Here is a 26,463-nt window from a genome sequence, read left to right as displayed (position 1 = left end):
CATTTTTTGATAATCTGATACAAGATCACACAACACTTCCCCATATATTGGTCTCACTATGCATATTTCTGAGTTGCTCAATCTGACACATGTACCCACTTCAACATGTCCTCCGTCCCCCCTGTTCCAGATAAACTCTTGAAACATGAGAGACATTGCTTGGTGTGTCAAGACCTCACAGAATCCAACCTTCAGGGTCAACATGAAATTAAACCTCAGATTTTCTCTCGCATCTTGCAGAAAGTCTTGACATATGGGGAGCATCGCCAGCAAGACAAGAGTGCTGACCCTAATATGAGCTGAACTACTGAGGTTGAGTCCAGCTTTGTATAATTACAGGCAGTTTCTCACTGCTACTGTGAACCATGATCCCATGTAGCCACTCTTGTGGATGGATGAAGATGTTTAGAACTGGTGTGCACCAGCAGTGTCTGGTTCATACAAGAGTTGCTGCTGCAGACAATCTTCAAGTGAAAGTGCTGGTCAGAAACGTTTGCTAAAGCACACATATGGCATTAAAAGATATCTACAGTCCTTGAGATTGTATCAGAGGTTGCATGACTTCATAGTCTACGTCAACTGTGACTTCATAGAAACATGGGAGGAAACATATAGTAGCTTTATTACGTCTATCATCCTAGAAATACACAATAAAAACAGCTGGACAGAAGTAGGGCTGTAGTGATACAATAATCTTATGATACGATACACGATATTCTGCTCACGATACAATATATATTGTGATGCTCAGCAAACGATACAATTTAATACACTTTTGCAATTTTCTGAACATTTTTAGAGGGACAGGGTGATTTTGGTGACATTTTGTGACTGTTATAGAGTTGGATTTAATTAATTTAAATGAAAACTGATTAAAAGCACCAACTACACAATACCTGGCTCTGGTTGGACATGGAGACAGACTTAAAGTCGACAACTGGACAAAATGAATCGAAGTAGTGGTGATAAAACATGTTTCTTTTAATTGAAACAGTACAAACTGTAGCTTACATGCATTTGTAAAGTAAATAAAGTGCACCAAGTACCCTGCTCTGAATAGTTTGATACCTTTTTAACCTTGACACTTAACATCTGAAGGAATCACTAAGCCTGATGACCTAATCACTCTCCCGGCAAAGCAAGCAGTGAGTGAGCAAGGTGACAGATGAATGTCAATGTTTTTTCTAGCAAAGAAAATATCGATATATATCGCAAAATTGATATTATTACACAGCCCTAGACAGAAGTCTAACTTGCTGAACAAAAAGGACAACAAAAAAATAACATAATATCCTGCACTTCTTTGGTGGCAGTGGAACATTGCTATGAACCTCTGTCACTGTGGTCCAAAAAGCTGCACACAGTTCAGTTTGACCCTTTTTTTTTTTTCTCCAAACATGGGCAGGTACTGATCGGTATGGCAACTTTATCCAGGAGTCAATTTGTGTTATTAATTGTGCATGTTGGAGCATTACAAACTAAGGTTATTGTAAATGATTCATCCACCTTTGATTACAGGCGTGCCCATGGAGCAGATGCGCTAAAAATATCTTTTTTCTAAGTCCAGTTTGAACTCTCTAATATGAATTTGCAGAAAGTTCCCCAACCCTGTAAAAGCAAGAGTAATTCAGCTGTGGGTATTTGCATTGTCCAAAATATTCATGCGAGGTTAATATGTTACTGAAAATTGACTTTAGTAGTAAATCTTTGCAAGTTGGGTGGTTTGTTCTCTCTCCATTGCCCTGTGATAAATGGGTAGAGGGTGCATCCCACCTCTCACGGATTGATTTCCGGAGATATGTACCGGTCCTCTCTGCAATCCTGCAGATATAAGCAAGCATAGAGATATATGGATATTAAATATCTTTCTTTCTTCTTATTTTTTTAGGTTTTATCGGCTCTAGTGGCCTTGAGAGTGGTCAGACAGGAAAGTGGGTTGTGCGAGCGAGGAAAGACATGCGACAAAGGTCACTGGGCCAGGACTTAAACCAGTGATGGCCACGTATACGGGTTTGTCTGCGCTATGCTCGCACTGCCCGATGGCCCGGATATTAAATATCTTCATCTTGTACAGAATATTCAACATAAAAAATCTGTTTGTAACCGCCATGGATTATTTTTAATGTTAATAAGGTATTATATTTACCCCGCCAGAAACATAAATATGCATGTATGACCCAAGATGAAAAGTAGAAATGGGTCAACACCAATTAAAATCAAATTTTTAATTAATTTAACTATGATTGCTACTTCTTTTTACAAACCAAAAGTTTGTTTTTAGCATCGTTAGCTCAAAAGCAAGACAGATATGATGTTTAGTTCTAAATGTGCTCAAGTCATATGGAGCTCAGTTTGAGAGACATCAATATGTTCATTTTCAAGCTAAAGCTAACATGAACAGTGTTTATAAACTTTAATAGAACATTAGTATTAAATCATATGCATATTTTTACAAAAAGAAGGTTTCGAATATTTTAGTACACCTGAAATGCAAAAGGCAAAACTAACTTAAAAGTTACTTTTGAGCAAATGCAAGAGAGGGACAGTGGAACTTCTGCCAGTGATTATGACCACATGGATGTCTCTCAAACTGAGCTCCATATGACTTGAGCACATTTAGAACTAAACATCTTATCTGTCTTATCTGCCAGTGGAACAAATGCTTGATCTATAATCAACAATAATTAAGATATTTACACTAGAAGCAGGACAAAATACTTAGGAAGATTATGTTTTTTTCAGTCTCTTGATGGCATCAATAGCTCTAAAAAAAGTGAACTTGAAAGCAAATTTTACTACATTTTCTGGCATATACTGTTGAAATCATGACAAGGCATTCATATGTTCTGTGCCTAAAATTACCATGACAACCAGTCATTTGTACACACTTCGGTAATTCAGAAGGAAAAATGTTAATCATTTTCTCAAATGATCCTCACTTTCTTGCTGAGATAAAGATTATTTATGACACTCAAATCCCAGAGCTCATTTCTAGGCTGAGCATCCAATATAAGGACTTTTATTTTAAGTCTAATTTGCAGATTTGACTCATCTGCAGGTTCTCATTTTTGTGCAACGCACACTGTTGTATCTGGGTATTTTCCTCTCACAATGTAATCCAGGATCATCTTCCGAAAGTGTTCCGTGACATCATTTCCTTTTATATGTTCACTGACACATTATATGATTTTTGCCTCTTAAACTTGATACTTTGAGAACCAGAGGAGGAGACATTAACAGTTACAGATGTATTGAAAGAAAATGTCATTTTAGCTATAAAATAGTTTTCTTCTCTGTCAGCTCATTCGACTGCAGGAGGGTGAAATGTAGACAGGTAGTAAGATAGGGAGGGCCGTTGCTTGAAGGCAGAGAAGTTGTCTCATGTAGAAAAATAATAATAAAAAAACTTGACACAATAAATCAGTGAAAAGGAACAGGTGGGCTAGACCTCATGTCTGCCTGCTAACCTTCAGCACCCTCCTGAGATTTCCACAACAAAGGAACGGCGGATTGACATCACTGCAGGTATTCCACTGCAAACCTCATTAGTGGGGGCTGAATAATAGCATTTGATTGCAATTTCAAGAACAAAACGCCAGTGGATGTAAACAGCCGTTTTTGTATGCCTTTTAACTTTTGATTTCATCTCCTCTTTCAGATTAAAATCTCTGTTGTGCCTTATTTAAGTGAGGATAACTATGTTAAAATGAGCATTTACTGTTTTTCAGCAAACGGTAAATGCTCAATAAAACACAGTCAATTCAATCGGACAGGAAGAGCGATGTCCTCCAGGTTATATCCTCGCCGTAATGAGAAATGCGACTGGGCAGTCAGTGTGCTACAGTGAGGCGCATGTGAAGAAGGTTTTGTTTGTTGTTTTATTGGTGGTACATGAATTTTGTAAGCCAAGTGACTATTCTTTACAGGTCAATAAAACCTGGTTTTACCCCCAATGCATGAACCACTGCTATTTTAACAAAGCCCTGTTGCATCTTTGAAGGTTGCACAAGGTTTCCTTTGTTGTCTATAATCTTAAACTTCAACAGCAGCGATATAACACACCAAGACCAAACCTTCTTGTAGTTTTTAGGAGTTTTTACTGTGAACAAAAAAAAGAAAAAGAATCCTGACAGTTGGACTGGACGGTAACGTTATTGCACTTTAAATTTACCACGTTATTTGAAGTCCGCTGCCAGATAGCTCTGTTTTTCACAGCCTTTTTTCTTTCGTTTTTTATGTTGGACAAGATTAAGCCAGAGCCTGCTTGCAGTTTCTATCAGAGATTTAGACAGGCGTATCATAAGTACAAATGTAATATTAATTTCAGGTTTTTAATTATACATATGAGCTGTTCTCTTCTCTGGGTGGCCTCCTACAAGATGGAACCAGAAAAACAAGATTGAGTGTACATGAGCAGATTTATTGCAAATCTTTTTTCCAGCAGCACTTAATAAAATTAAAAATACAGACTCAGGATGAGGGGAGGAGTAAATTATTTTGTCACAATCACAAGAAGAATGGTTAGAGAGCACAAAACAGTTCTGTTTTGCTACCATTAGTACTGTGAACGAGGTGAATGCACTTCCTCAAAACTTTTTGAAGTTACTGAACAGTACACTTGTTAGGAAAACAGGTAAATAATCCCATAAACACCCATAAAAATGGTTTCTGGCTTTGATACATTTGGATAAATATATACCTGGAGTTGCTCTGATTTTAATCCCATTGAAAATGTATAAATTATTATTCCAGAAAAACCAATTAATTTGAAGTTTACGAATTCAAACATACAGTTAATATTATATCAGAAATTTGTTTGTGGCTTCCTGTGGTCAAGGTGCAGTTTTCAAATAAAATTCATCCACACACTAAAGGGGGTGCAGTTTGTGGATTTTATTGTGTATGTCGACTATAATACCAAATGTATTTGATTACCCATCCAAATAGTTGAATTCAAAAAAAAAAAATCCTGTGATTGAGTCACTTCAATCACAGGATTTTTTATTTTTTTATTTTTTTTAATTAACACAGGCCGCATCTCCTTCAGAATCCCAGCAAATTCAAGTAAGGCGACATGGTAGGATGTCACGTTTATATCCCCATTTGTTCCAATTCCAAGATTTGTAATGATACTGTAAAAATAAAGGTTAGAAGACAATCGTTTTTGATGTGATAAAAAGAATACAAAATTCACGTTCCCTTTATGTTGACAGGAAATAAAAAGCTGCACCTATGAAGATGATGTGGATAAATGATGATTAACATATTTGAGAAAAAGACTGTTACGTGGTATAATGGGGATAATTGCTGTTGCTCAGCTGGATTTCTTTGTCGGTGCAGATGTTGAAAGAAAAAATGGCCGTCTGTGCCATCTGGTACTCTTTGGAAATGTTGGGAGATTATTCATGGCGAAGATGCGCCGTCTCAAGGAATTTCGTTTGCTTTTAAAACATTTGCACACCCCTCTAAACGTAGCTCCCCAGTTATATTCACACATTTTCTTCTTGAGGAATACGTTTCTAATTTCCTTTCGTCAGCGTGTCACGTCAGCAGTTTTGGTTGATATTTTAACAGGAGGCGCCGATGCATGTGATGCATGTGCAAAATCTATTTGCTTATAATTGCATTTTTTTTTCTTTCCTCCTACTGAAGCATTTGTGTCTGCGTGTTCAGAATCATTGTTTTATGAACATAATCTCTGTTCTGGAATCTCAACAAAGTATGCAGATTCTATGGCAATTTGTTTCAAAGTCAGTCAAGATTTAATGGATTCTCTTTATTAGCTTCCAACAAATTGCCTTTTTAGCGGAGAGAGCGTTTGCATTATTCATTAGCGAAAGAGCAAGCATTTATGAGTTCATTTAGTTTAGTTCTACTTGAGCTTAGCGACGACCAGTGGGACAGAGAATGACTCATCATAAAGGATGATGAAGCGCTCTGTGTGAGATGAAAAACCATCTGACCTCTTTGTCTCTCGTCTTGCTGTCTCGATCATTTAGGTGATTCAGCGCAGGGAGGACGGCTCGGTTAACTTCTTCAGGGGATGGGAGTCATACCGTGAAGGATTTGGCAAAATCACCGGAGAACACTGGCTAGGTAAGTGAATCATTTAGTGGTTTTTGGCACCGTGTGAGAAAACGCATATGTGCAATGGGGCTTGCAAATTCAAGTGAAGCGAAATCACAGAAAGTCGGATTAGGTTGGATGCACTGCACCTTTAGCCACGACGTTATAGTGACAGGCAGCAGAAGTGCAGCACTCTGCCTCAGAGAGAGAAGAAAGTAAGTTAGTGGAGCAAGATAGAATAATACCCAACATAAAACAAATAGTCAATATAGAATATTTATTTTAAATTTGTGTCATCGTTAATTTCATTGTGCCTTTAAGAGTATCAATAAGGAAAACCACTTTAGAAACTGCTTTAATAAACATGACACCTATTAAACACAACAACAAATTTATGCCGCCTGGTTTTTTTGTTTTTTTCTTCATTTTTTTTCATATGCCAAAAGCACCTCAGAATGATTTCCTATTTTAGTGTTACAAACATTTCAGTGATTAATAATTTTGCTGGCACCACATTACATTTGTCCTGAAATTTGACAAGGAGAAACTGCCAACAGACGAATGCCTTCAGCTGAAGAATTTAGCTTTTCCAAAGCCAAATTCTTAGTTCAAGACAGTTCAGCATTAGCTGCATCTTCTGGACATGTGAATTGAATCAGATTTTCATATTACAAATTACCTGCGCTGTGCTTATTCCCATCATCAAACATATGCACAATATCTGAGAAGGGCATAAGAAATATAATAATAAATGTTTTAAAGACATGGAATGTCTTTAAAACAATTCATGTAGTTCAAGACTGTAGTCTGAGATGAAATTATAGAGATCAGAATTTAATTTAAATGTCATTTAAATGATTATGGGAATGAAAATGAAAGGTATAGCTAACTAGGCTTGCACCAGTTTTTGTTTTCAAAGTCTGTAAGTACCTTTGATTTGACATACTCAACAAAAGCAACAATACATACAAATAAATTAAGATATTTTTAATGCACTACTGGACATTTTAAACAGTTTTTGGAAGTCTATATTTATGGATTCACTCAAAAATACTTCATTTAGATTGTGTCATCAATGCAGATACAGCGGCGTTGAGAAATGCACATCCCTGGTAAAATGAAAATTTTTGTGATGCAGAAAATTGTGATAAATAAGGTGGTTGCAGCTCCGCTCTTTGGGGTTGCTCTTGTTAGATCTTGCTGAAGCATCTGTCAAAGTGGATGAAGTTATAAATAATTAGGAATGCCTTTACTTGTCTGCAAGAGGGATTTCGTTCTTCAGCATCACAGTGAGTCCAAGTATATGTACAAATCATTGAAACAATTACTTATTTATAGGAAATGTAACATTTCTTGTTGTAATGTTTATTTTGCAGTGAGAGTAGTTAGATCTTCTGATGCATTTTAAAATTTGGATTGGGATTGTTTCTGTTTTAATATAAAAAATATATATAGTAGTTATATAAAAATATTGTATTTATCGTGCAATATTAGTAAACATCAGAAGTTCCAATGTCAGAGACCAATCAAACTAACTGCATCTCATCACAACATTGCTAATTATCACTTTACTAATGCATTGGTTAACTGTCCACTGCAGTTAACAAAAAGTACTGAAACAATCTTAATGATTTCAGACGAGAATCTCTTGGATGTTAATCACACGATGATGGTCAAGCACCAACTCTTGCAGTCCTGATTCCAGAATCTGTGGGCTGCCCACTCACCACATGCCACACATACTGTGACTGCTGTGTAATTCATGGCTAGCTGACACAGTGAAGCTGCTATATGGCGATAGCAAGTTGAAGCTGATGAAGTGCCTTCCTGTCATGACTCACTTTAAACAAACTTCCAGAAAAGCAATTTATCTCATGGGATATAGAAAGCTTCCTACTGTACAGGACAAATATTCAAGGAGCATTCACAGGAAATAAATTAAAAAAAAAGTGTCAGTAATCCGCAGCTCCATTCAGAGACGATTTCATATCTTTTTACACGTAACTGCCAATCTAAATAGTAGCCACAGATCAGTGTTGATGCTTCAGCGGAGCAGTAATGAGCTACTTTATCACCAACTTCCTTCCGTCTTCATCTTTGTAGTTTGCTCAAGTTCATACTGGCAGAATAATTAGAGCTTGAAAAAGCCTATTTCAGGACGAACACACTGCTGGTCATGGTCAAGGTCACGGACGTACCACAGCATCGTTATGGTTCTCTCCCATTAGCTCTGTAGATTAAAGCCCTCCTTCATACATACAAAATATTATTTTAGCATAAACCCATGGATCTTAATAAGTGTCAATTGACAGCTTTGGCAAGCTGTCCTGTTTTTTTTTTTGTAACTTATGTATCATTCGCTTGTCACTTTAGACAAGAAGAAAAATTGGAAGTCATAAAATGCGGGTGGGTTTGAAATTGAAATGTTATTTTTAGAGATAAATTGATAAATATATATGATATTAATGAACTCTAAGAGCCTAATTTTGACATGTTAAAAGATGGGTGATAATACAATAATAAAAACTAAATCAGAAAAGACAACTAAACCCCTAATATACTCCTGTTTGATTTAAATACAGTTTTATATAACGAAGGACATTGAGTTTTCCTTTTTTGTTTGGATGGGGCTGCAAAGTACAATGACTGCTTTTCTGCCAAAGTAGCTGACCAATTAAAGTACTAGCTTTATCACTCCTCGTCAGCAAATCAACCAAATGGGTGATTTAAAAGGTCACAAATTACAAAACCAGACATGCACTGACATTTTCTTGTGACCTAATCAGCCTATTTTGGACTGGACCAGGGTAGGATCAGCCGTACGGAAATAAAATCCAATTTCTGTTCTTCTCAGTGAGTTAGTACAACACTCTTTGGTGTAGAAGTTTTTAGATGTAGTAAAATCCTCTATGAATGACACTCTAAGAAAGCAATCAGCAAATACCGGTTTTCACATTTAGTAATCCAACAATTTAAATAATATTCTTACCTTTTAAAAAAAACATGCTTCATTCGTGTCGCACCTGTAGACCTCAGTGTAATTTCAACCGGATTCTCAGAAATGTTTTTGTTCTTGCTATGTAGATAAAACAAACTCCAGATTCTTACCGTAATCTCATTCGGCAAAGCGATGCCTACAGCACCTGCAAAATGCGTCCTTGGTGGATGTAGGACTGCTTGTATAGTTTATAACGTTTGCAGAGTTTATATAAATTAAGGGAGATCTAGAACTCTTTGTTGACCTGAGGGCTATCACACTATGCAGTCCATAATAAAAAAACATGTTTAAAGTGCTAGCTAGTTGTGCCTGTGGTACGCTGTTGAAACTCGGTAGGAATGCGGAAGGCTCAGGGTTTAGCAGACTGAATTTAAATGAGCCACCAGGCCACTTTGAACCTGTCAGAGTACCCTTGCTCATTCAGGTTGTGCTGTTGTCTCGTCATCCCCATCATCGATTACCCTTTGGGCAAAAATGAAAAATGGATTTATGCTTGCCTGTAGCCTAGGCAGAAATTCATTGCTGGTTAACTTCCTTCTGACCAAGATTGACCACTTTTGTCATCACCCGTTTCTGAAGGACAGCACATTTCTCATGACCTTATTATCCTGTTTACTCCGATTCTCATTGGATCTAGTGAATTACTAATATGCAGATACGTATTACCATTCGTAATGGGAGAAACATTAAAACCAAAACACAAAAGGAAAAAGGAGAAACGACAATATGTCTGCCCTTCAGCTGACTACGTTGGAGTTATCAACTACTTTATGCATTTAGCGTTTACTTGAAAAGGAAGATTTTCCCCTCCTCCAAGATCAGAAAAGATCGCCTAGTTTTTTGCTCAAATGTGAAAGTCATTTCTGTTTTCGCAGCAGTTCCAAGGCAGAGGCGAGGAGGCCAAAGAAGCACTGGATTAAACTGTTATTAGTCCATTAAATGGAAATCAATTCTTATTACAGCATGGTTGTTACTCAGACGGTGTCATACTCTGCTTTTCTGGTCGAGACCCCTGCCCTCTCAAAGAATGCTGAAGAGAGCCACGGGTGACGCTTTTCTTGTTTCTGCCTCCCACATGAGCGGTGGAAAAACTGTCAAACTCGAACACGCTGGAGGAATCGAAAGATGTAGTGTGTTTGAAACTCAGCTAAAAATCTGTTCCTAAACCTCGGAAAAGAATATAAACCAAAACCGCAAGAAGGAAAGTACATTCTGATCCCATCATCATCTGAGTTTTCCTCTAGCTTCATCAGGAACTTGTCATTTTTCTGCTGTTATTGACTGTAAATGTGTAACAATTTTGTTTTTAATATTTTCAATTTTGCTTTTACATTTATATGTCATCTTTATATTCATGCAAAAACACTTTATGTTTAAATGCATTTTTTCATCTAAAAAATGTTAAAAATTGTTTTTGCAATACTGTTGAAGCTAAACAGAAAGAAGGATATGTTATATGCATGCTGCATAGATAAATACAAAAACTGAATGCATGCTCCTGTCTGAAGAAAACATGTGACACTCTGAAGTGGGACACAGAATTTCTATTGTCACTGTAAAAGCTGTTAAACAGTCATTTTTCCAAGGCTGCTGTTGGCTTCACGATGTGTAATATGGGTTTAAATTAGTCTGATTTAATCCCAGGGAGAGTAACCTAGATTTCCAGGTGTCCTGCTAGAGCAGCAGAATTGGTTTGTGGTGGGAGCTGCACCTATTGCCGTAAACAGACATGTTCTTTGTGAGTTCTATGTTTTTCATCAAATCTTTCTCTTTCTATGTGTTTCTATCATGCATTTTTTTACTGGTGTTACATCCTTTACAAGGACATTCTTTATCAGGTGTCTTGTTCACCACTTTTTGAACACATAAAAACAAAATAAAGTCTTGCCTTTTAATCGTGCTAAAGGTGAATCAAACTTTGTATTTCTACTAAATTTAAGGGGTAACACTTTACATTACACTCCTACTTAACTGATGTTAATTGCATTTTTACCTAATAGTTTGATAAATTCTGCCATAAATTACTGATTTTAACTTCTTTGAACCATATTCGGTTTTATGAGCTCAAGAATCAGATCCATTACTATCCCTCACTCTTTTTCTTTTTTCTTGTACTGTGCTTCTAATTTTTTGGGTATCTCCCAGAAAAAAACCATTGTAAAAGTATTTTTTCATTCTACAATGAAAAACTGGGATGTTATTTAATAAGTCAATATACATTAGCATATAATTGTGAGGTGGAGGTCAACTCTGTCACTGCTGCAGCTTAAATTCTTTGAGGAAGTCTCTATCAAATTTGCACATAATGAACCTAAAATGTTAGTGTTTTCTTCTGCGCGTGATTGCTCAGACTCCAACAGACTGGATGAATTTAGTCTCTGAACAGCATTTATTTTTTTAAATCCTTAATGCAGATTCTAAATGTTCTTTGAGTGGCCAACATTTGACCTAAAGGTTTCCAGTGTAGCCCAGCGATGTGTTCAGGGTCACATCTGATTCCTGTTTTGTCTTGTATTTAACTCCGTCCATCTCTCCGTCACCTTCAGCATCGTCACTGCATTGTTCTACTACCATTGTGTGTGTGTGTGCGTGTGTGTGTGTGTGTGTGTGTGTGCGTGTGTGTGCGTGTGTGCGTGTGTGTAATGCTGTCCTTGCCAAGTACCTTAGGTAGTGAGCCATGTGTTGGTAAATTTGCAGTCGTGCTCAATTATTTAAGCTAAACAGTGGTCTGTGAGATGTTCAAAATTGATCATATTGTTTCAGAACGTAACCCCACTTTAGTCTTGTCCACAACTTTTTCCCTGACCTGTCTGCTGTTTCTTTGTCTCCATTAAGCTGTCTGCCCACTCATTCTTTTCAAAGTCCTGCAATTTACTTTCATGCAAATTGTAGATTTTATCTACCACTTTAATTCCTTTAAATTTCCATTTTGCGTTCCTGATTTCAGATGGTTTCATTTCCACTATGACAAGAACAATCTGATTCCTGAAAGAGAGCACCTAAACTAATCCTACTTGCGCTAAAACTGAAATGTTTGCAGTTGTCTGCGTTTGCGTTGTGGAGTGAACTGTGGACATTTCTAGTCGTATGTATCATAAGTACATTGATTTTTGCTGCTCAGGCCCAACAGAGTTAGGCATTACAACAAACAGAACAGATATGCTTTTACATCTAAAGCTCCATCAGCGAGTATGAACACACCTGATTAAGGTAGACTCTACTCGGTAGATACACTTATCTCGCAAAGTGTGTTTACTCTATTATGCCTCTTCGCCTTTATATTTTAATATATTTTACATTATAGGAGACGGATGCGCCTTTCTGACACCGAAAGCAGGAGCGTGTTGATGTTATGATATGATATAAAAGCTGTTGCTCTCAGTTTCAAGCTGTTTCCTTTAGCCTTTGTGTTTACTGAAGGAGATGTTCACCTTTAATCTGGTTGTGTTTATATGCCTGGGCAGCTTTGGGGTGCTTGGCTGCCCAGGCACAGAGGATGGAATCAGAAAACACAAACCATGCTCTCATTATTTGCTCAGCAGAATAAACCTCCGCCAGTGTCTGCACCAATCCTCACCGTATTCTAAGTATCCCACAATGCACAGCATTGTCAAAGTATTGAAGGATGCTTAGCGCTTTGTCTTCCATTCAGCTCCTCGTCAGCCCTATTATTTCTGCCCCAAGACTATTTTAGGAATAAGGTTGCTTTATAGTCAGAAAAGAGAGAACTTCATCAGGCGAATCCTTAATATTCAAAGACGGAGATGAATAACAATAAATCCAGCCACACTGGAAGGGAAATAGCTCAAAAAGAAAAACAGAAATCATACGTATCGCTGGCCCCCAGCCACTCCCTGTGCAGCCTCCAATTTCAGCTGCCTTCCCCTGACTCTTCAGCACAAAAAGCCCTAGGCCTGCAGTGACAAAGTGGCTGCTGACTTCACACAGATCTTCAGTTGAGTGAAATTCTGTTTTCCTTCAAATTGTCCTTGATAGCCCTGAAATGAAAGTCTGAGGAGAAAAAGAAGTGGCGAGGAACCTTTTTTATTTTTTTGGGGGGATACTGATTTAAATTCTGTTATGATTTAAAAGCAGTTTGTATGTATGTAGTATGTAGTGGATTTATGTGGAGAGTTTGGATTTGATCAAGAGGGAGAAAAAATGCTAGAGGTGTCATTGCCGCTCTGTGTTTTTGGTATATATGCAAAATGTGCGACATGCTCTCCTTAAAGTGAAACATGGTGATGGTAGCATCATGGTACGGGGAATTTTCTTCAACAGAGACAGAGAATCTGGTCAAACTGGGGCAGAGGTTCAACTTCTAGCAAAATACACCTCAGACTGCAACCAGCCTATCCCTGTATTTCAATAGTCAAGTAAAAGTGTAGAAGAAAATTCAATTCAGAATCAGTCGCGAGGCTTGAAAATTGCTGTTTGTGCTTTACCTCCAATCTGACTTGCTTGAGCTGCTTTGTAAACAAAAATAAATAAATAACACTTTGACTCTACTGCTGCCAAATCTGGTAGAAATGTGGTCCTGCAAACTGTTGCCTGAGGGGAGGCGACTACAAATATGTTTAAAACCAAACATAATTTAATTTCCACTTTACAAGAGTCCACTACTTTGTAGTGGTCAATCAGATACAGATTCCCAATTAGATACATTAAGGTTTGTGGTTGTAATTTAACATTAAAAAAAATCAAGGGATATGAATATGTGGAAAAAGTCCAAGAAGTATCAAAAAAAGAGACTGGACCTACATCCCGTGTGATGCGTGAACCGGTTCAAATGCAGCTTTTAGATTTGCACATGTGCCCCTTCTGATAACAATGAGTCACGCACTGATGTTGTTAGAAACACTTATGGTCATTAAATACAGAATCAAAGCAAAACCAGACAACACAGAGATGAGAGCTGAAGATGGAACCTGCAGAGCCTGTCATGTCTTCGGCTTGACGATAAAAAGGAGAATTGCAGATTACGGTTTCATCTCAGCAGGTGAATTCGTCTGTTTTGTTTAGCTTCATTTTAAAGTGAGCCAAATATTTCCTTGTCATGTCAGTTTCTTGTTCCTTATGCATAATGGAGATCTACAATGCACAAATTAGAAGCTGCTGTATTCATAATTCGGTGCTTTAAAAATGATCGACATCAATGGCAAGGCTGCATACAGAGATCCATCATCTTCCTCAGCTCACATGTAAGACTTCTGCTTTGGATCAGGAACGTCCATGAACTCTTCTACCTTTTTTCTAAATGATCCCAGATATGGGGACACAAGTCTATGCACAGCACAGAATAAAAATAAAGTATCACTTAAAGCTTTGCAAAGAGGACGAGCAGAGGGTGTTTTTTTTTTGTTGTTTTTTTTTTGTGCCGCTTCTTGAAGGTCATCCTTAATTATCAGTGTAGATTTTCACTTTTTCAGGCTGTGGTGGTGAATCCTGTGTGCTTAAGTGGGACAGCAGGACTTGCTCTTTAGTTGCTCAGACGTATAACCTTTCCTCAGTGACCTTCTCTTCCCGCTGACTGCGCTGGCATTTTTCTCAAGCGGTTTTAAGACAATTGTAAGTTTTATCAGTGTCCAGGTTCTCCTGATTTCCCCAGAATGTAAATGCTGAGAACATTGTACCGACTTTGGCAGCACGATGGTGAGGAGCCGTTTCACTTCCACTAGCACTGGTGCATTGTAGGTTTCTATATTGCTATCTCTAATATTCAGTTTGTGGATGGGACAATAGAGGAGGAGGAATACCTCCAAATTCTTCAACTTACTCAAATCCACAGCTGGATTATTGTAACATGGACACAGTTACAATAAACTTAATGTTAAACAGGTTAACATTAAGTTTCTGGAATGACCTAAACATTAAGCTATTTATAATGGAAGGACTGTGTTTAAAATGTTTGAAGCAGAAACAATCCACTCTACTAATTCTGTCAAGAAGAGTGATAACTTAAAATTCCAGGAATGAGCCTGGATTTTTTTTAGACACAACTTGTCTAAGGACATTTTCTCAAAAATCAGCGTGGGTTGAGTGTACGATAATATTCCTGCCTGTACTTATAATTTGACACGAGAGCGAGAGCAAATCTACAACAAAGTCAAACTCAGACACCTAATACTGCTGTGTCAGGGATGAGAACTAAATGAGAGTCCATTATTAACTAAATGCAATTATCTAGAACTTGACGGAAAACATAAACCTGTGCCAGAAGTAAATAGAAAAGATACATTTAACTTGGACTGTGAGGAATAAAGTTTATTTTCATTGCAAATTTTCCAATAGATGAATAAAACAGCTGTTCATTCACACCAGTGAGCTGTTACAGGAAACACATATTTCATCTTAGTAAGACGTGTCCTAAATGATACCTTCTGGCAAATAATTCAGATTAACTGACGGAAGGGGACCAATATAACACTCCCACACTGTCCTTCTGCTGTATTTGCAAGATCTAATCTTTACTGGTGAAATATACGCCACATGGTGGTTCCCTTTTTTTTATGAGAATAATCTAATCCCTTTTCCCACATCTCAGTAATACTTTCACTGGAAAGCTCCCTGCAAGATATCACAGGGCAAAATGATCACACATGTGGCCATATGGACTGTTTTAATCTGAGAAAACGCTGCTAATATAGTTACTCAGCTGTTTAATAGGCCAGCTGTAGGAGACATGAGCTGAAAATGAGCATTGTTAAATTCCCTTTAAAAATAAATAAATAAATAAATTTAAAAAAACAGATGCAGCCTGAGGCGGCTGGAGCAAAAAGTGAAGTAAACTGCTGTGGGCTTCATCCCCCTTTCTTTTTTTTTTTCCTTTTCCCCAGTTTTTGTCATTTTCTATAACAAGAGTTCCAAATAAGACACAGAAAATCTTTTCCACAGAGCAGAAGTGATTGTTGACTGTTACACTAACATGCCAGAAACTGCTTAGAAATTGCAGCTTTAAATATCTGGGGATGTTTTTGTTTGTTTTTTTGTTTTTTAGTGTAGAGTTGGTTTTCAAACACAGGAGCATCAAGAGATGTCAGACATCTGTTCACTCATGAGCCTTAACTCCTTTGGCTCGCAGCCTTGATGTGATCTTTGAAAGCTCACGTGCATGTGGGATATTCCTGGTTGATTTGTGATTTATTTACGGCGTAGTGAATCCCATGTTTACATTTGTTGTGGTAGGACAGAAAAGGCTTTTCAGTGATGTCACCTAAAGAATCTGATGGACTGTAGATGAATGGAGGCCTGATGACACCAAGATGCCACTCTTGGCTTTAGCTCTCCTGCTGTGATCTACTGACCTTTTTTCATTTCCATTTTTATGCTTATCTCTCTACGTAGTGACATAGAGCTAAACAGAGGGCCTCATCTGTCTTACTGACCTTTTTTGTTCTGTCATAATGCAAAAGTAAATCATTTCCAAGTGCAGGTTTAAGTATAAAGTAATATTTAGTTTAACGTGTTTATTTTAACTAGAAGTAACATTTTGAAATGCCTTAGCTTGAATTCGAGAGAGAATCTATGGATGAATTTACAGATTAGGATGATGGCAAGGAGGGTTTTCTACCTCAAAGTCCTGGAGCTCATCACCATAAATACATCTTCAAAATAAAAAGGGTTAATTGATGTGATTCCCACAAATAGTTTTTCCAATAATTATTGAGAATTGCACATACTTTTTCGAATGCAGTTATTGAAATGAAAAGTATTTTATTCAGTTTTAAGATTTTGAGAAATGTATGCATCTCTTGCTTGCATGAACCGTATTTTTAAAAATTAGCTGAAAATATAATGACTCAAATTAAAGTTTGGGTTTATGCAAGACTTGCTATGTATGATGTACTATTGTAAAAGAAAAATAAATAATCCTAGGTAACTTTTGACTTTTTGAACAGATTTTTTTCAGTAGCTCCAACTCAGAATTAAATGCATAAAATCCACCTGCAAAACAACTGAAGAAATGACAACATTTTCTCAATAATTTTGAAACATCCAACATCTTGTCTAGTTGTAAACAGCTTGCATACTGTCTGACCTTTCAGCACCACAAAAATAAAATCACTCCTTAACTATTCCCTTATGATTAATATTCTTCTGGGATGATTCCCTGCAGTGCACATGAGAGAATCGTGCAGCAAGGCTTCGCCGTGCCGCCTGGAAGTGCTTGTGTATCCGTCAAGTACCTTATTGCGGTCTAATATTCCTCAGCCAAGCGTCTCATAAAAGAAACACAGCTGTCACATAGAGAGAACACAGAGATGTGCGACCTTTTCTTCTTTTCGCCTGTCTGTCACCAAAATTGCACCAAATTTTGCTCGGCATTACAGCATTAACCACTTTACATGCTGCTCACCTTTAACTACGTGAGTGCTGTAATTGAACTCTCAGCTCACCCTGAGATTTCTAAGCTTGTGTGATTACAGGGAGATGAGCCACAAAAGAGCAGGCCATTTTCAGTGATTGTATAGAGGTGTGCGTCTATGAGAGAGTTGGCGAGGGAAGATAGAAAACAGCCAGTTGGACGCTCGGTTGTTTGCGTCAGCACTAAAGAAGTGACAGCCGCCTCGCTTCAAGAGGTCAGACTGGAAAGAATGAGGACGTGAAGCAGGTAGACGTGTTTACTAAAAGATACTGGAACTGCACAAGGCAACAATAATGGGAAACTGAAAACCAGACCGACAATCTGACTCACACATTCACTTGGTGATTAGCAAACACACTATGCAATTACCAAGAACGCTATTAGCCTACAGTTTTTTCCTCCCCCTTATGTTTTCCTCTTTGTAATTTTCCTCTTAAACCTTTTTTTTTTCTGAGGTCATATTTTCTTCTTTCCTGGTTCTGTGAAAAAGCACAGGGTCTGTGGCAATTAGCTCCCAGGCGTTGGAGCTGCTCAGCGCTCAGGGAAGCAGAGGCGCCACACGCAGCAGGGAAGCCCATTCATCTTCAGTTTGGCGAGAACAGGTTGCCCACAAACACACACCAAAAACAGCTATACCATGGGACTGAGGCTATAGATGCACTGGGTCCAGAAAGGCTTTAAAGAGAGTGCTTGCCTTTGTTTGCTGCGCAGTACTTTTAGCAAACAGCATTGATAACAACTGCTTCTCTGCTATGCTGAACTGATTCAGAAATATCTATGATATAAGGCTTTCTTTTAAATACTGATGCCATATAAAAATAATGCTTCCCACATTGACATCCCGTAAATTTAAAGTGATCACCAGTTAAACTAGCCTGCTTTAGATTTGTTTTGTTTTTTTGTTTGTTTGGTTTTTTTTGGACATGTTGAAAAAAGTTCGTAAAAAGTAGTGCAACATCCTTCAAACAACTGCTTATCACTTCTACTGAAACACTTCAGCTACGATGACTCTAGTAGCACATCTGTGACACTTGCTGTCTCATTAATTCAGCTAACAGTTATCTCAGTTCCTAGATGAAGAGTTGGTCCTTTAATTATATGAAAAGTAATAAAATGAGATGTTGATCTCTTCAGAAGTATGGTCATCATGACACAGCAGAACACTGTGAACTCCACCCCGTTTTGCTCCAGTTTCTGTGTAAACATTTTGCAAAAGGAACGCATCAAATGCGACGGTAGTTTTAGGGGTTGAAAGTAAAGACAAACTAATACTAAAACCCTCGTATGATCCCAGTCACCTTGTGCTTGCAGAGGATAGCAGTAGAGCATTCCTTTGACGCTCAGAAGTTTGACTTTTTCAGTTCCGATGTTGAAATACAACATGTACGCCCACTGAATGGGGAAATTGTAGCTCACACAGCCACCCTGAACTTATCATATCATCCAATACGGCAGAAGAAGGCCAACACAAACTAATAATTTGGCCGTCTGATGGTTGAAAACCCATGAAATCACTGGTACACATATTGCTACGAAAGATTTATCTCTTTTGTGTTATGACACCATCGCCATCTCGAAGCTCCAACTTCGGCTACAAATCTAGCAACATTTTCTATTGCTGGTTGCAAGTCTTGAACAAAAGATTATTGCTTTCTGATTGATCTTAGGCAATGAAACTACTAAGTAAAATATCTATTTATTTAGAATAGTGGTGATTGTTTCTTTTTTTTTTGTTTTTTAGTAACCTTACTGCCTTTTTCTTCTATCAGAAAAAATGGGGCTACTTCATTACCATGGAGTGGTGCCAGCATCATATTGTGTGACTGCCATTTTTCAGCAGAGACAGGGAAGCCAGTCAGAGTTCACGGACAGATGGATGGAGCTAAATATAGGGCAGTCCTTGGAAAAAAAAAAAAAACAGATTGAGGCTGGTTCTCCCATCCAACAGACAGCACACCATACAGGAAGTACTATAATAGAATAGCTTTGAGAGTATTCATATTTGTTAGAAAGGCCTAGTCAATTTCTAGACTCCCAGTTCAGAATCTGTCACAAGACTTTGAAATCCGTGGATCTATCCCGTGGTAGCGGCACAACTTGTTCAACACGAAAGATCAAAATAAGAGAGCTCGTTATCTTCAGAAATCACATCTAAACGCATCACTTCTATGGCCAACATTGGGATTTCACTAATGTGCGCCGTAATCATGAGTCACATGGAGTTCATCTAATCATTACTAGAGGCTGCATATTTCTCAGATGAAACTAGTTATATTCGCTGCATCAACAAATTATACGAGAGGATGTTTTTTGATTGGAAGGTTTTTGGAAAAAAATAAAATAAAATTGCATTGCAGCCATAAAATACAGCCCTGTCCACATCTTTACCGTATGCATTATTCCACCCTTTTTTTTTCCTCCTTTCTTTCCCTCATACACCCATACATAAAGACATTCTTGCACACATTTATCCTCCACAGCCTGGCTCCATCACGGAGCGGCATTCTGAATCCCGTATTTATATTCTTGTCACCCACCGGGCAATCTAAAGAGGCCTATGTCTACAAAGAAGGCACAAACCAAAGAACATCACAATTTCTACGAGGATGATGGCTCATTTTGCCTGTCTGTCTTGATGTTTTTTTTTTTTTTATCCCATTTTGTTTGTCTGCGGGCATTTCATTTTCATACGAGTGAAGAAAGCCAAAGCGAAGCTGCCACCCAGCAAGGAATGAAAAGGCCCAGAGTTTAAATAAACATTTGATCAAACACATTGGAACTATTCACAAGGCTAAACCTTTTCTCCACCTCTACTTTGTGGGAAGCAAAAGACCAAAATGGAAAAGGAGAGCCTGTGTGCAAGTTTGCTTTGAAAAGAGGAGTGAAAAATGCATGTAAAATAATTGCAGCAGATGTGACTTGACCCTATATCTCCCGCTGCAGCGTCTCTTCTCCGCTTTAGGGAGAGTGAGTATTTCTGATAGCGTTGAGGTTAAGGGTCGCTGCCTCTTATCACTCACAGGTTAGTGGACAGAAGAGGATGGATTGCTGATCGACTGCACTCTGGGAGATTCATTACTCCCCTATTCAATAGATAGGTGAGGCCTCTGCCTCATTTAAAGGCGAGGCGTTCGACTGCAGAGCTTGCCAATTTCCATGCTTGTACAGTTCGTGAAGGGATATTATAGACTGAAGCATTAGGAGTGTTAGTCGAGGAACAAAAAATGTTTAAAGGAAGGAAGAGCTAATGAGGACAGGAAAATTGATGAGTTGCATGGAAAAAGAAAAAGCTGTCTGGTATGGTGAGGACTCACTTGTGTTCACAGAGGAAAATGTTAGAAACTGCGAGTGAGAAAAGGATACACTCGTACCCCCTAAGTGCTTCTGTATTTTTGAACGTGTGTGTGTGTTTTATTGGTATTTGTGTATATGTTGTAAAGTGTAAAAACAATTCACTTGAACATATTTTTCACAAGGAAGATTTTTCTTCTTGATTGTTTTTTTTTTTAAGCAAACTGAAAAGTGTGGTGTGTGTTTGTGTCCAGTCAGTTTGTGGGAATTGGAGCTGTCTTTTGAGGTTTTTCGTCTGCAGCTCAGCACTTGTGAGGAATGAAGTTTTGCTCCTATTTTGTTACAAAGTAGCTTAAGATCTAACATAAACATTCCTTGATTTAAAAATCCTGGCACTGGCTGGTTTTATTTAGGCCGTTGTCTGCTGGAAGTCCTATGGAGCATCTCACAGGGTTTCTTTCCCAGTGACCTTGAATTTAGATCCATTCATCTTCCCTTCAACTCTGATCGTCTAAAACAGGAGTCACCAACTCTAGTCCTCGAGGGCTACCATCCTGCAACTTTTAGATGCGTCTCTGCTCAAACACACCTGGATCAAATAAACTGCTAGTTTCCAGCCTATTGCAGAGAGGAATGAATGCTGGTGAGGAAATTCAGACATTTTGGAGCAGAGGTGAATCTGCTCCAAGTTGCAGGATAGTAGCCCTTGAGGACTGGAGTTGGTGACTCCTGGTCTAAAGCCTAAAAAAAAAAAATACTCCCACAGCATGATGCTTCCAGCACCATGTTTTCACCATAGAATGGTCTGCTTAGGGTGATGTGCAGTGTAGAGACACATTTTACACCCTTTTCTGGTCCAATGTCCGTCTATACAAGTGGAAATCTGAAATGAATAGCAATTCATTTGAGTTTAAGAAATATCATCCCTTTATTCATGATGAAATAATGAAAATAAAATCCTGAGGTTAAACATTATTGATGCATTCTGTAAAGAAAAACCCTTAATTTCTCTTGAAAGCCCAAACTCTGTTTATGTCCTATCTCCCAATTTCACATAAATGAAGATGCATAATATGTATGAATAAAAGTGTCAAGTCTGCACACCTTGCAGGACAGTGGAATATTTACAGAAAGGTCTGCTCAGTCTACCTCTGAACCCTGTTAGATGTAATAAATAGCCTCATTATTCCACCAGGCGGGCTTTCACCATCCATCCGCATGTGTCGCCTGCATTGTTTCTAAAAAAATAAAATAAAAACGCCTATCACATTGCTGTGAAAAGACTTCTTTTGCAGTTCACTCCTGTGAAAATGACAACATATATTTATTTTTCCTGTCTTATATAAACTGCCATTTGTCCATTTAGACAGATGATCTTTTCTGCCTGCAGAGGCAAATATTAAACTCAACTCATATAGACATTGTTATTCAATTCTCCTGCTACCTGTGAGAGACAAATCATTAGTTTTTTTTATTTTTATTTTTTTTTATACTGTGTTCAATGTGATCCAATAAGACAGGCATTAGGTGTTCACATAGTAACCTCTTCCTTCTTGTTTGAATCTTAAGGTTATCAATATCTTCACTGTTTTTGTTTCTTTCTGTGCTTGGCATTGTCTTAAAAAAGATATGATGCAGTATGTTGTTTCTGAGCTGCTTTCATGCTTTTTGTATTGGTTTTCAATCTCTTAGGGCAGTGGTTCTTAAAATGTTTTGAGGTACCGAACCCACCAGTTTCCTATGTGCGTTCACTGAACCCTTCTACAGTGATAAATAAAATATGATTTTTTTTCCCCTCAAATTCAAGACATAGGGGTGACCCAACCAAGATCACAAAGTCTTCTTAAAAGGTAAAGTCTCTGAGAACAGTTCTTCAAAATATAGTCAGTGTTTTCAGCAAAGTTGAGCTGATTGTCCAGGAACGACCCAAGGTATTTAAAATTTGCCACCRTTTCAACAGGTTGGCCATCGAGAGAAACTGGAACCACTTTAAAGTCTTGTTTAGAGCATTTAATTAGCTCTACATTCTTAAGAGAATGAAAAAATAATAATAAAGACTTTGCGGTATTCTGATTTAGTAATGTAATTATTAGTTGTGTTACCACCCCAACACCACTAGAGGCAGTAGCAACCCCGAAAAGATACTACTAAGGAGCAGATTTAGAAGTACACCGAAAACTACAGAATTTGGTAAAAACTGTGAGCTTTGCTGAAGTAATTAAAGACACAAGTTCAAATCCATGCTGAGAGTGGAGCTCCTTTAATCAGGGCTCCTCCGCAGCTCTGATTGGCCAAGCAATGTAACGTGATCCTCTGCAGCAAGTGACGGAAAAGCGGCGCGTCATCACGACTTTACACAAGTGTGTCTTTACCTCCACGGCAGAGGCTCCGCTGAACCCCTGAGACCGACTCACCGAACCCCTGGGATTCGGTCGAACCCAGGTTAAGAACCACTGGTTTAGGGTTAGGCCTTGGACCTTATGTATTATTTCATTCTTTTTTCCATTGTTTTTTTCTATGTACTGCAGATGTTTTGGTTTTCTTTCTAACTAATCCACACCTGAGTCACCTTTCTGTCCTAAATCAGACTTGCATTTTCCCTCAACTTCCTAAAAATAATAATAAAAAATACGTCCCACTCTTCGTCAGTCTCCAGTGAAGCCTTAACCTCACCAAGCACCCCACGCCCTTTCCCCACAGAGCTCCTCCAGACTAGCGGTAGCAGCAAAAGACAAACACCTGGCGGAACTGTGAGTTACCTGAGCTTGTCCTACAAACTACTTCTCAGTCCAACACTCTTAAGATTTATTATAAATGTCATAATGAGAAGCATTGTCAACTTGCTGACGGCGAAATGTCGGAAAGAGTAGAAACTTCCTAAAGAGACTGAAGCCACTTTCAAGGCATCAAATTACAAAGTCAGATTTATTTTATATAACATCTTGCAAGTATAACAAACAATTATCTAGCATCACAACAAAACTTCATAACTTTACATACCCTCAGGGGTTCTTTGTCCATTGTCTCCACAAAATCATTTTATGCTTAGCTCACAATTATTATAATTCTCCACATTTGCCTATTTTGATCCGTCTCTGCCAATCCCCGAGTGTATTCACAGAACCCATTGTTCTGCTAAGGGTTATTTATTTTTTGAAATTATGCATAAAAATTCTGCGTTAGGCAAATTGTGAGTGGCTTAAAGTTTTATAGAACATAATGGAGCTTGCATAGCATGGTGTGTAATAACCCACAATAACATGGAAGGTTAATTATATATATTCTGTTACTTTTACTTTTATATCTTACTCTATCATTTAAGCGTAATTCAAAATCACAAGTACAATATTTCCCTCTAAAATGGGGGTGAAAAAAAACCCATTAAAATAGTCAGGACATCAATTTACTTCAAATTTAGAAATATTTAATTTATCCCAGAGTGACAACAAATATTTCAGCAGCCCTCACCGCTGATGTGAAGTAGCAAATGAAATGTGTGCCTTACTTCCATGGACTTTGCCACTGCTTGTTTTATGCTTACTGCATATCTGGACATATAGATTTTCTGTAGTAAAGTCCAAAGAGAAAATTGTTTACATTGAACATGTTAATAGAATGATTAATAGGCAGATATAACTGCTAGACTGTATTTGTTGTAATATGGTGAGTTTTAGATGGAAGCTGTAAAACCAAAGACGGGCACGGTCCTTTCATTGCCTTTTTCTTCTGGATGTCAAGTACCTCACTTTTATTAGGCCTTTCTTAGTAACGCATGCACTCCTTGGGTGCATGTCACACACATACACACACACCCTCTCCTCCTCCTTCCTTTCTAGCCTGCATACCCCAAACATAATTACAATCCAGGAGAATTTCTTCATGAGTCAGTACAATTCAGGCCATTCTCAAACGCCGTATTTAATTCCTTTCCACGACACGGGGCACAATTTTAAGAATGTTTAGCGACTACTCTTCACACAAAAGCTTCCATAATATTAAGCTGCAGATGAAAGGGGCTACATTACACGGGTCCTCCTCTGTTTTCTGAAAAACATTAGGAGGAAAAAAGGTAAAATTTATAAAAAGGGGGAGCCACTGTGCTTTCAATATGCGTTTTCTGCATTAGATAAATGATGTCTGTTTGAGATCACTGACTAATGGGGGTGTGTGGGTGCTACATATTGTTCCCTACGTAGCCTTCTGTGTTACCTCTGAATGGACTCGCATTTGTATCTTTCAAACAAGATGTCCCTTTACAAATCTATTTTGTTGCTCTCACTCTCTAAGAAACGTCGTCCTTTACTGATAAGACGACATTCACACTCTTTATATACAGACACTTATAAAGGATACATTTGCCACCCTGGGATGCACTCCCATTGGACTCAATTCACTTTTTTTATATTGGAAGCAACAGACTTCAATGTATTTTATTGAGATTCCATGTGACAAACACAAATTTACTGAATATGAATATTTGATGATTCACATTTAATTTGCAAGCCACTATACTCTATTTTTTTTCCCTTACCATAATTCAATTTCAAATTTTCCTTACTGGATTAGGAGATTTGATCCACTTTAGGCCCTGGTATTGCAGGTGTGAGGTTACACATTTGCATTAGTTGCTCATTATAGGTTAATTAATTGCACAGTGTGCAAGAGGAACCAGCTTTTATTAGCGGTGTCCCAAGCTGTCTTAGACCACAGGAATATACTATCTAAAACCATATCCCACATGACAAAGAGAGATTTAAACTACAATCCCCTGTAATCTATTATTGAAAACTTGTGCAAGTGTTTTCAGTTTAAGCTTTTCCAATACTCCATTCATATTCATTCAATTATTCATGACTGTGATTCCTTCTCGGTGTGTCTGACACACTGATGTTGGTTACAGGGACGGTTCTGATATAAATAGTGCGCTGGTCAAGCCGTGTAATATCCTCTTCTGCAGCCCTCCTGCGCAAAATAGTAATGTCAAACTGTTTTAACGAATGACACAAAAAAAAAATCATGTTTGACAAAAAAAAATAATCAGTCCAGTTTTGATCCAGTCATGAAGTATAGTTTTAAGGTTCTACGGCCTCTCTGTGGTAGAAAAACAACCCTCTATGAGTCTTCACAAAGAAAATAACATTTTAAAGAATCTATATCTGTGGTTTTGGAGCAAACTAGATGTCCCAGATTTTGATTTTTGAGCTGTTTACGTACAGTAAACAGCTCAAAACCACTTTCGTCATTTGCAAACCAGAAGTTTAGTAAAGCTAACCGCATGCAAACTGTGCTCAAAACAAAAGCAGGGAGATATTAGCTATTCCGTTTCACCGCCTTTTAGAAACCTGGCACCCTGAGTGATGAGTCGTGTGACTTCTATTTAAGACCACGACCTGTTGACTCTCCTGGGATACACTTATCCATCCCACTTTGGGGACAACCAATCACTCTTCTGTTGTCCTTCAATATATGCAGATGTACCCTTATGTTCACTGAATTTGCATGAGGTGAATATAGTTATGATTTGTAACAATTCTCTTTGTAATTTTGACGTGTGACACATACTCCTCTCCACAAGACCCAGACACTTGGCTGCCCTGCAGGTCTGTTTCTCCACCTGTCTTCTCATGCCGGCTGCAGAGTCTTGTCTGCTGCACACAAGGCACTTTAAAAGGGAGAAGGGGTTTCATCTTCCAGGAGATGTAAAAACTTTATGAGCGGAATCTGCTCATAAAGGAATGTTGAA

The 26,463-nt window shown here is 38.0% G+C and overlaps 1 protein-coding gene across 1 annotated transcript in view; it reads left to right on the top strand.

Annotated features, from left to right (window-relative positions):
- Positions 1-26,463, top strand: part of fibcd1b (fibrinogen C domain containing 1b) — a 125,565-nt gene that overhangs the window by 75,641 nt on the left and 23,461 nt on the right. Inside the window, exon 6 of the mRNA XM_008423804.1 lies at positions 6,000-6,096. Within this exon, the coding sequence (XP_008422026.1) occupies positions 6,000-6,096 (97 nt within the window). The remainder of the gene's footprint in view (positions 1-5,999; positions 6,097-26,463) is intronic.

Source organism: Poecilia reticulata, linkage group LG12 (genome assembly GCF_000633615.1).
Source record: "Poecilia reticulata strain Guanapo linkage group LG12, Guppy_female_1.0+MT, whole genome shotgun sequence".
In the NCBI taxonomy this organism is placed as follows: domain Eukaryota; kingdom Metazoa; phylum Chordata; class Actinopteri; order Cyprinodontiformes; family Poeciliidae; genus Poecilia; species Poecilia reticulata.
The sequence above is the reverse complement of the archived record's forward strand: the minus strand, read 5'-3'. Positions and strand labels throughout refer to the sequence as shown.